General features: G+C 42.7%; 1 protein-coding gene across 2 annotated transcripts in view; it reads right to left on the bottom strand.

Annotated features, from left to right (window-relative positions):
• The window catches only part of hectd1 (HECT domain containing 1), a 167,895-nt gene that overhangs the window by 149,953 nt on the left and 5,866 nt on the right, over nt 1–12,076 (bottom strand). For both annotated transcript variants that reach the window (XM_083632869.1, XM_083632870.1), the window contains exon 2: nt 3,306–3,461. In XM_083632869.1, coding sequence (XP_083488995.1) covers nt 3,306–3,445 — 140 coding nt within the window. In that variant the 5' untranslated portion in view covers nt 3,446–3,461. The remainder of the gene's footprint in view (nt 1–3,305; nt 3,462–12,076) is intronic.

The following is a 12,076-nucleotide window of genomic DNA, read 5'->3' as shown; positions in this document are numbered from 1 at the left end:
TCTGAGCAGAAGGGATTCTTCCGCAAACGCGTGCATCACATGGTTTATTTTCCATTGATGCCATTGGTTCCACTCAGTGTTGCCTTCAAATACCCCCCAAAAACGACACGTTATTCACAATAAGCATTGCTGTGCTAAGCTGCGGTCATGTTTCTGAGGGGTTTTGAACGCAACACTGAAAATATTTTTATCGAAATTACAGCTCATAAATTTATCATCGTTATCGTGGCCGTTTTTTTCGTGAAAATTTTCTACATCGTTTTATCGCCCAGCCCTACCTCAGGTGTTCCGAAACTGGCGGCGCGCACACCTTCAATACAATCATCGTTTTGAGCACGCCGCTTCAAATCCTCTAAAATAAAATAAAATAGCTTTATTCAGCAAGGCTGCCCTCTCCAGGGGTTAAAGCAAAATAAAATCTTTTGACTGAAATTTTTTCTAGGCCTATTTTAGCTATTTCGGGCTTTCTAGAGTGTCCGCTTTTTCCCCACCGTGCCGTCGCTTCACATGGGTTTTGTAAAAAACGGCAGACAGTGTGTACATCACACTCATTTCACTCTCAAGTTCCCAAACATCCAGTAGGCCTAATGATGCATTGTGTTCTGGGCTGATGTTATAAGGTTAGACGTAGGTATGCCAACAGAGACATATGAAAATTACTGGCTATAATAAATAACAATTAATATATAGATGTTTTTTATCGAGTCAAACAAGTAGGTTAAGGGATCAGTATAACAATTATAACTAACAGTAGCCACAGGAACTACAACAACATTGTCAAACATATGTCCCCAACTAAGGAGGTTCTCTTCCACCAGTCACACAGCTCAGCTCCACCCAAACTCTCACCCCTCCTGTCCCACTGAGCTGATGGTCTGGTAGCCTACTGTTATGAAAACACACCAATTAATACTGTCAGACAACACCTAGCATGCCTAGGCTAACCACCTAATGCTACTAGTGTTACAGTTCAGCTTCAGCATCAAGTGAAGAGGAAACATCCCACTGCACACGCTTACATCTAAAACATCCCTTAGAATTACAGAACTATGGAGTCAGGTAACAGATGAAATAAACATCTTGTTATCAACTAACTCAGAGACTAGCAGCAGCTGACACCTGACATCTAATGCTAACCAGAAAGTTAGTAACCAACTAGTTACTGCGCTAGCAACAGTTGTTTGTAAATGTTATCACGTTGCATTACAGATATGTGCCTGGAAACTGTAGCAATACATTTTCAGACTTATTGTGGCTTGAACACAGCCCAGGAGAATCATTTGGACGTCCGGTCGGAATTTTTCAAAATAAAAGCTTTCATTCAAACTCAATACAATACACATTGAAAATATACAAAGGGGCTTTAATTTTGGTATTTTTCACATTTCATATCTGGCTCCAATAGACGAAAATCCGTCGTAGCGACGGAGAACTTTAATCCCTGCCTCTCTCGCCAGCCCTATTTGCCGTTGCGCTCGAGTTCCTTGCCTTAAAAATACGTGGTCACCCAAGTATTGCAGGCCTGAAGTAGGCATGGGTCGGTGTGGAAATTTTAAAACCGGTTCGATATTGCTCTTCACACCGAATCTAACCGGTATACCAAATCTTTGCCACTAGGTGCAGGGAGTTCCCCAAGCCCCGGCAGCCGGCTATTTCTCTGCCTACTGACCTCTGGCCTACCGATTACTTTATACACTTTTTTTTTTACAGTGCACCTGAACGCAACATACAAGATACCCGCTGAATAAGTGTCATTCATGTCATTCTGGCCAATACTCCACTTCTGTTATAACATTTCAGTCTGGAATATGGAATATCGTTCAATAATCTTTATGGCTAAAAGTAATCTCATGTGTAAGAAATGACTGTTCTACAATGAGTAAAACTGTAAATAATTAACTTGGTTTTGGATTTATTTAGCTTCAAGAGTGCATTTTTGTTCTTGTGTGACCCTCAACACAGGCTTTGAGAATCCCGGGCCACTTACTGATACTTATGCTTAAATTAACCCAATTAACTCATATTCTGGTTTATTTCTAGAAAAACATTTTGGCTAGTGGAAATTCTAATTGCCTGGTCACTTCTAGCAGCCATATTGGCAGGTGGTCAAAAAAGTTAATTTCAAGCCCTGCAGGGAGAGCAAGTGGTGACATAGGAGTGAGTGAGAAAAGGATCAAATATTGGCGTTTAAGATTGAATAATGACATCACAACTGTTAATTTAAAATGAGTTATTCCTCTAAACCTGACTTCAAATGCCCAACATTTTTCCGCTCCGGCGCCGTTTGGCCCCCAACCCTCAGCAAAATCTGGCCCTCTGGTAGCGAGGACATTTTTTTGTGGTCCTCTCTATCATCAAAGTTCCTGGGTTACGGCATGACAATATTTGTTCGGCCCCCAGCAACAATTTGGGTTTCTCATGTGGCCCCCCATGAAAAATAATTGCCCACCCCTGATCTAGCCTCTTAAATTAGTTCTCAGATTCATGCATTTTAGTTTAAAATGTACACATTTTTCTTACAGCGGGCATGGCCCCGAACCCCCCAAGAGGGTCCAAGCAAGGTCTACCCACCACAATCTCTCCAAATCCTGTGGGAAACACAGTTATTAGTATTTTCTTTGTTCTTAAAAATATACATTGCCTGTTTGTGTTTTGCAATATGGATATTGTTTTATTTATAATTAAATTGAGCATTGGGCCTTTATAAGAATGTTTATTTGTATTATTTCAATTGTCACACTCATGGATACATATTTGAGGTTCGTTTATTAATTGGGAAAAGGACCACTGGAACAAACGCCGCGAACATGAGTCGGCTACTTTTTCAATCTGACTGGCTACTCAAAAGTTTGGGGAACTCTCTGAGGTGTCGCACTTTGAGCAGTGCTTCCCAGTTTAGGCGATAAATGACTGTAGTGCGACTCCAGTCCATTTGGTGGTAATAATGCACCTCTAAGCTGGTTTGCCAACCACCAATAACTAAAGAAGAATAAGAAGAACGAGCTGTTTTGTTTATTAACTTATTCTCCACCATTGGCGTCATGGAACGTCATTTAAGAGACAACGCTTCCCCGCCATTCCTACACTGCCGCCAAGGCTCTGTCCCCCAAAGGTTCACAGGCGGGTGTGGGGGATGGAGAGGAAGCCAGTGTCAGAAGACCTCTAATAGGTGGTTATTACCTCTAACAGAAGACCTCTAATATTATTGTTATTGCCGTCACAGGGTCTATAATGTGGTTATTGCTGTCACAGGGTCTATATTGTGGTCATTGCCACAGCTGTAGGTGCGGCGTAGGTGGACTCACGTCTCGAAGCAGCGGTCCACGTTGTCGGACATGAGCAGCAGCATGCACAGCTGCTCCAGAGCGATCAACTGCATGTCACGCTCGTCGCCCTGGCCCATCTGCAGCCACTCCAGCAGGGTGTCCGGGTCCACGTCCGCCATGACGGCTACGGCTCACCTGCAAGGACCGAAAGCACAAGACCATGATGCTACAGCTAGCCTCAGGTTTTCCATAAGCGCTGCCGGCTAATTAGCCATTCATTAAACAATTTCCAGCTGACTACTTTTTGACGGTCACTGTTTTTGACCATCACTTTAAATCTCTGGAAGCGAGCAGCAGCAGCATTGACAGCAGCAACGATAGCAGAGCTCAGCTCAGCTCACAGAGCCTTGTCCTTTGTGTTTAACATTACGCCATCACAGTCAGACACGTGTGGTCAATCTTTTGGTTTGTGCGATGCGACGCTTGGTCGCTTAACGTTAATGTCGAGTCGACTGGATAGCCCTCATTTTTATGGATGCAACGAGGTACAGTAAGCCAAGGTCTGAAATACATTTGATTGACAAAACAGTCGTTATATAACCGTGCCCATTTGTGATTAATAGCGCTAATTAGTTACTAATTAGCGCTTTTGACCAATGGATTTCCATGACTTTTCCATGACTTCAAAACAAATTTCCATGACCAAACATTTTGTGGAGTCTCTGTGCATACATGAAAAAGTGAGTGAGTTACGACATTCTACTTTAAAATGTCATTAGCCTACACTTCACTTACTGTAATGCAGCCTTTAAAACCAGGAAAATACAACATTTATGCCGTATCACCATATTATTACCATATCCAACATCTAAGACTAGAGATTAGGGCTGCACGATATTGGGAAAAACTGACATTGCGATATTTCCCGTGCCTGCGATATATATTGAGATATGAAAAAATATACATTTTCACCAGATTACCAGAATAGCTCTATTTTAAAGAAAATATTACTTCTAGAATGATTGGGGTGATTTTGTAGAGGAGTCCATCTGATTTTGGAGGGGAAATTTTTATATATATTTTTTTATATTTTAATGTTTCTCAACCACTGGGCTGTGGCCTACTGGTAGGCCTCAGAGCGCCATCTATCAGGGTTCATACACATTTTGACCAATGGATTTCCATGACTTATATACATGAAAAAGTGAGTGAGTTATGACTAGAGCCCGACCGATACTGGATTTTTGAGGCCGATGCCGATACCAGGGAGTAAAAAAATTCCAATACCGATAATATCGGCCGATATTCTTTTTTTTTTTTTTTTATCAAATTTTTATCCCCCATTAGTGCTAATTTTTTATTTATTTATCCTGGTTGCTGCTCCACCCTCTGCCGATCTGGGGAGAGCCGAAAACTGGCTCCATGCTTCCACATGGGCAGTTAGCCAGCCGCATCTTTTCACCTGACGGGGGAAGCTTCACCGGTAGGACATAGCACGTGGGAGGATCACGCTATTCCAACGAGTTCCCCTCCCTCCGAACAGGCGCCTTTAACGACCAGAGGAGGCACCACATCAGCAACCCTCAAATATCAAACACTTGACAAAGATATGAGTTGACATGAATTGAAATATGTAATGTAGGCAGGATATTTTACAGCTTATTAATAAACTCAATGCAATGAAACAGAACAGTAAACTTAACTGGGAATTTAATAATTATAAATAACTAGAAATACAAAAACACAATACAACAAAGTTAAGAAAATATATCAAATATAGACCTTATTCGCTAACCCTGGACGGCACCATATTGTTGACATACTGTCCTGCGCGCACACAGCGCTGCAGCTGACAACTAGTAACAGCCTTATTGTCGTTTCTGTTCCATTACAAAATAGCGATGGTAATGACACCAATAAAAAACCCACAGTTGTTATTTGTATGCTGCCGACGGCAGCCGTTAATGCCTGTAATAAATAAAGAAAAGAACGAGGTGAACAGACTTTGCTGTGAGGAGCTGTCAGAAAGTTTCACCTGTCTCAACTAACTATCCACACACCTCTCCTGTGCTGCTGACGTATCCCCAGTCTCGCTCCCTTCACGTCTGAGGACGGTAGAGATAGAAACAAACCACAGGGACTTTATTGCTGTCATTACTACAGCCATACCTAACGCAGGTGACCATCCGAACACAATTGGAACGATACAGGTAACGCTAACAGCGGCTAGCTTCCTATAAACGCTGCTCCACATAGGCTGTCACTTGAGAGCTGCTGCGTTATGTCGACAATATGGCGGCGGTGGGCGTGCCAGTATGTGAGTGACGTCAATCGAATAAGGTCTATACACAACATGCTGTCTATAACTTAACACGTTCACTGCCAATGACGTATTAATACGTAAAAAATAATCCAACGGTTGACTGCCAATGACGTATTAATACGTCAAAAAAATGAAATTTTTTTTTTTTGACCGTGGGATGTGCATCTAACCCTTTTACATCTCTTATATAATTATTGGAGCCACCGAACGTTTACAACCCATTCCACCGAGCCACTAAGTGGCGACAGTGCTCTCCTGACTAGAGGAAGGCAAGCAAAAAGCAGCCATTCTCATGAAAATGGATGGGGGAAAACGCTTTCGTTTTCGCGCTGATTGCTGGCGATGCGGGATTGCAAATTTGCATAATAGATTACAGGTGGAACACACTTTGAAACACGCAGCATAAATATGACCAGAATCGCAAAAGCTTCTCTCAACCAAAACTCCAAGAAGCGAGCGAGTCCATCCAGACTTCCTCAAACAGCGGCCGCGCAGACGGGCAGCAGCAGCAGCAAAGCAGTGAGACTGGTGACAAGCTTGTGACGGCCGCTGCAGCCAAGAAGAACGCCCACGGAGGGAGGAGTTGGAAGCAGAGGGGGGTTTCCTGCTGTTATGGAGGAAATTACTGTTCAAAACTATTGTTTAGATGTCTGACGTCTTACTGATGCCAAAAATGAATGGTTAAAGTGACTGTTCTATCGAATTTCACAAAAAGCCGTTTATCTCTGAATAATTTTTCTGACGCTGAAACCATGCTGTATTCAACTGCTAATGCTTACATAACTACTAACTCTACAAACTAACTCTTTTAGACAGAGAAAGCACACATTCTATTAGTTCTTTTGAGATATTGTGTGTTCACAAAATCTTAGCAGAAAAGAATCCTCGGGTCTTGAAAGATGAGCCAGAAACCCCTCTGGCAGAAGCTAACTACAGTAAAAAAAAAACGTCTGGCAGTGAATGTGTTAAAAAAAAAAAAGAAGTCTGCAAAATCGCCACACCATATCGGCCGATACGATATATCGGTAATCGGCCAATATCGGCGAACCGATATATCGGTCGGGCTCTAGTTATGACATTCTATTTTAAAATGTCACTAACCTACACTTCACTTGGTGTAATGCAGCTTTTAAAGCCAGGGAAAGACAACATGTATGCCGTATCACCATATTACCATATCCAACATCTAAGACCATATGGTCTCATATCACAATATTGATATACAATTGATATATTTCCCACCCCTAATATTGAGTGCCAGAATCTACCTCCCAATGATGCTATTTGCAGAAAAACATTAGATTTCATTGATTATAATCACTGCTTTCAACTTCTTTCATTCTTCTAACGTTTCAATAAATCAACATTGAAACACCCCTGCCACTTTACACACTTGGTCTGACCCCCCGGAAACCCCCTCCAGAAGTTACCAAGTGGAACACTCCGCATATGGGGAGTTCCGGTTTTGGAGCGCACGGCAGTACAGAGAGACGAGGATTCACATGCAGCAGACTGGGTGACAAACAATTCATTCGTGAAAAGTAATAAATATACATTTAATTGCCCAGATATGTCTCTTGTCTTTTTATTTTCACTGAAAAGTTTTGTGTAAATGAGTCGCTATGTATGATTTGGTGCTACACGATTTGGGGGAAAGGTGCAATTAGCGATTATGGTGGACAATATTGCGATTTGCGATTGTGATTGCGATATTAATAAACAAATGGTATAGGGATGTACCGGCATGAGTTTTTGACGGTTTTCAGTTGATCGGCCCCAACCGGCGACCTGCGCCGGTAAGTCTACATATCCGATTCTGTGTGCTGGTCGCCCCCCCCCCCCCTTCTCTTTTTTTCACGTGACGTGCATGCACCCCAAAGCAGCGAGACAGATGGGCTGCAGCCAAAAGAAAGCAGCCACCACACACACACACGCCAGCATCTCAGTTTAGACATTTTTCATCATCATCAGTGAAGACACAGCTCGCAGTTTGTCACACATGCAAGTCGAAAATAAGCCGCGGAGGAACAACAACTGGAGTCCAGTCTGAGCGGCTCGTTCACCTCTCTCTGCTCCCTCTGTGCTGCAGCACCCGGCCAGAGCGCACCAAAGCCGGCATGGCGAGGTGAATGTGAGCATTCTGTGTCCAGTATACAGTAGAGGACTAGGCCTATTTGTTTCGTATTGCGAATAGAACGACGGACATAATAATTAGGGATGGGCATTTTAAGCAATTTAAATACTCGAGTACTCTCCTTTTATTATGAACGAGTGCTCGAGTACTCGCGCGGGGGGGGGGCGGGCTGTGTGATTACTATGGTAATGACTGAGCAGGGGTAATCTGCTGTGGGGCTGTTCACACATAATGTTTGCATTTTTGCATGGCAAAAGCGCTACCTGGAGCATTTTTTGTCAGGAGAGGGACTGACTGTGATATTAGGTGACGCTAAGCTAACATCTAAAGCAGGGGTCTCAAACTCACGGCCCGCCGGTGCCCCCTGTGTGGCCCGCGATGGAATTGCAAAAAAAAAAAAAAAGCACCTGAACGCAACATGCAAGATACCCGCTGAATAAGTTTCCAAATGTTCATGTCATTCTGGCCAATACTCCACTTCTGTTATAATTATGTTATATCGTCTGTCCAGAAAAAAAGTCACTTAACACGTTCACTGCCAATGACGTGTTGATACGTCAAAAAAAATCCAACGGTTGACTGCCAATGACGTGTTAATACGTCAAAAAAAAAAATTGGAGCCGCCGAACGTGTACAACCCATTCCACCGACCCACTAAGTGGCGACAGTGCTCTCCACACTAGAAAAAGCCGAGCCAAAACTGCAGGGGAACGCGCGATGAAACCATTCTCATACTGTAAAATGGATTGGCGAAAACGCTTTCGCTTTCGCGCTGATTGCTGGCGGTGGGGGATTGCAAATTTGCATAATAGATTATGGGTGCAACACACTTTGAAACACGCAGCATAAATAAGACCAGAATCGCAAAAGAAACCCCGTTTCTTGGGGTTTCTCAACCGAAACCCCAAGAAACGAGCGAGCCCATCCTCGCCCAGCGGCCGCCAGCAGACAGGAGCAGCAGCAGGAGCAGCAGCAGCAGAAACGAGCTTGTGACACGCCCGCTGCAGCCAAGAAGAACACACACGGAGGGAGGAGTTTGAAGTAGAGGGGGGTTTCCTGCTGTTATGGAGGAAATTACTGTTCAAAACTATTGTTTAGATGTCTGACGTCTTACTGATGCCAAAAATGAATGGTTAAAGTGACTGTTCTATCGAATTTCACAAAAAGCTATTTATCTCAGCTTAAATTTTCAGACGCTGAAACCATGCTGTATTCAAGTGCTAATGCCTACATAACTACTAACTCTACAAACTAACTCTTTTAGACAGAGAAAGCACACATTCTATTAGTTCTTTTGAGATATTTTGTGTTCACAAAATCTTAGCAGAAAAGAATCCTCGGGTCTTGAAAGATGAGCCAGAATCCTCAAAAAAAACCTCTGGCAGAAGCTACCTACAGTAAAAAAAAAACGGCTGGCAGTGAATGTGTTAAGCAACATCAGCCTTTCAGCCAACACAGTGGCAGAGCGGATTACTGAGCTGTCAAGTGACATTTATGATCAGTTCTAATTAGGGATGTCAATTTTCGGTTAATTTCACTTTCGATTAACCGACGCTAATAATCGATTAACCTATCGGTTAACACATTAAGTGCCAGAGACGACCTAACTCGTCTTACATAATCCAGCGCTTAAGTGCCAAGGACGAGCTAACTCGTCTTACATAAACATTTTTTTTTTTTGACGGTGGGACATCAATCAACCCCTTTTACATCTTCGAGATAACTATTTGGAGCAAGAGCATGTGTGTAATCTATTTTACCGACCACTAAGTGGCGACAGAGACCGAGAGAAGCCACAGCCACGGGACCCAAAAGCAGCCGCCTCCCGCGGAAATGGCTTGGCGATTTTACAGTCAGAAGCCCGGACACACACACAGAACGGACAGAGATCTCTTCCCCCCAGAGCCGCGGATCAACGCGCGAACACACACACACACACACACACACACACACACACACACACACACACACACACACACACACACACACACACACACACACACACACACACACACACACACACACACCGCGGGAGCAAGCCATTCAAGGAAATGGCTTGGCGATTTTACAGTAATCCATTTCAGACTCGTCCCCGCACGCAGGCAAGCAGGCAGGCAGGCACGCAGACAGACAGGCAGGCAGCACAACGCGCTTCTGACACGCCCGCTGTTAGGAGGAAGGAGGAGAAGACACACGGAGGGAGGAGTTTGAATGAGAGGGGTGTTTCCTGTTGTTATGGAGGAAATTACTGTTCAAAACTATTGTTTAGAATGTCTGACGGTCTTACTGATGCCAAAAATGAATGGTTAAAGTGACTGTTTCACAAAAAGCCATTTATCTCTGAATAAATTTCCAGACGCTGAAACCATGCTGTACTCAACGGCTAATATCTACATAACTACTAACTCTGCAAACTAACTCTTTTAGACAGATTCTATTAGTTATTTTTAGATGATTGGTGTTCATGAATTCTTAACAGAAAAGAATCCTCGGCTGTTCTAAAATGAGCCAGAATCGTCAAAAACACCCCTGGCACAACTTACCTACAGGAATGAAAACATGGCTGGCATTCAATGTGTTAATTCATAATTTTTTAATATAAAAAAAAAAAAAAAAAATTTTTTTTTTTTTGTCTATTTACTCAATGAACTCATGCCCAAACAAGGCGTGTCTATTTAGATGCTGAAATGTTAATGCTTTTTGTGTTAGAATTTCTAACACAAAAAGCATTAACAAGCATTAACAAAAAGCATCAACATTTCAACACAAATTCTTTTTGTGTTAGAATTTGTAACACAAAAAGCATTAACATTTCAGCATCTAAATAGACACGCCTTGTTTGGGCATGAGCTCATTGAGTAAATAGACCAAAAAAAAAAAAAAAAAAAAAAAAAAAAAAATTTTAAATATTAACTGATAGACCGACAGCAATAACCGAACAACGACGTTAGCGACGGTTAATCGATTAACGGTTAACCGTTGACATCCCTAGTTCTAATTCTAGCTGGTGTTCCAAGGGACAGTTGAAAATTAACACTGCCTAATTTAGTAATGTGCATTGTCCCTAAAAAAGAAAACAAAGTCCCTCAAATAAACAGTTAAAGGGGCCATATTATGCATTTCTTAATTTTGTATCATATATATGTTGTTACAATCTTGGATGGTCATATTAAACATGGGCTAAGCTTCAAATAAATATGTGAAAGTGTTTTAATGTTACCCCCATGAACCACCCCTTGCGCCTATGAACTCTCGTAGACGAGATGACATGGATTTATGGCGATTTTGTGCGAGAACCATAATTTTTGTGACGTCAGTAAGGACTTGTTACCCTGGCAACAAAGCGTTGCCGCCGGCCGGCGCAGCGCGCGCACGCTAGCTCCCACCCTTCCCCTCTCTTCCCTGTTCTGTGTTTCAGTAACCCGCGTCGCCACTCACCAGGCTCTAGCCTGGCTGTCTGGGACACAACAGTAGTCTCATGGAATAACGGATTCCAGACCGCAAAAACAAGGAGACGACATGGAAGTGAGCCAGGATGTAGGACTGAAGTGGTAAGTTCTGAAATATGTGTCTCATTCCAGCATCGGTCCAATGTGCTGCTAGGAAGCGCTAACGTTACTTACCGGCTGGGTAACGTTAGCACTTGCTATTATGTTAGCCTATGAACAACCGATGAATGACGAAAGGCACATATTTTCAGAACTTGTAACGTTAGTCCAACTTGCTGACTTCTCCAAGTCCTCATTTTGGTTTGGTCCGTGTAGCCTTTGCTAGGAGAGGCACACTATAGTCACAAGCATTTGGGAAGTTAGCTAACTAGCTACATTAGCTAGTGTGAAGCTGCCCGGGCAGGGTGTAACGTTATGGCAGGCCGTGGTAATAGAATCCCTGCTTGGCCAGCCACCGAAGGAAATGTCGGGTGCAGCCCGGCCTAGCGGAGCTGTAGATAGCTAGGGGGATGTTGATAAATCAATTGATAACTTGCTTTATGTCCAAGTCACGTTTTTCATCGATGGTCAAATTCGTTTTGACAATCCGTTGCTCGTTGATATAATTGTTTTACAACTACCAAATTTAGTAGCCATAGCAGAGATCGCCTGCCTGTTTCTGTTATGCATGATGACTATCTATCTATCTATCTATCTATCTATCTATCTATCTATCTAAGATAGATAGATAGATAGATAGATAGATAGATAGATAGATAGATAGATAGATAGATAGATAGATAGATAGATAAATAGATAAATAGATAGATAGATAGATAGATAGATAGATAGTCAGACAGACAGACAGACAGACAGACAGTCTCGCTTCTACAGCGATAGCTCTCTGGGCAGAAGTTTGCAAACG

This window comes from Poromitra crassiceps (genome assembly GCF_964638095.1).
Source record: "Poromitra crassiceps genome assembly, chromosome: 3".
NCBI classification, from domain to species: Eukaryota; Metazoa; Chordata; class Actinopteri; order Beryciformes; family Melamphaidae; genus Poromitra; species Poromitra crassiceps.
The sequence above is the reverse complement of the archived record's forward strand: the minus strand, read 5'-3'. Positions and strand labels throughout refer to the sequence as shown.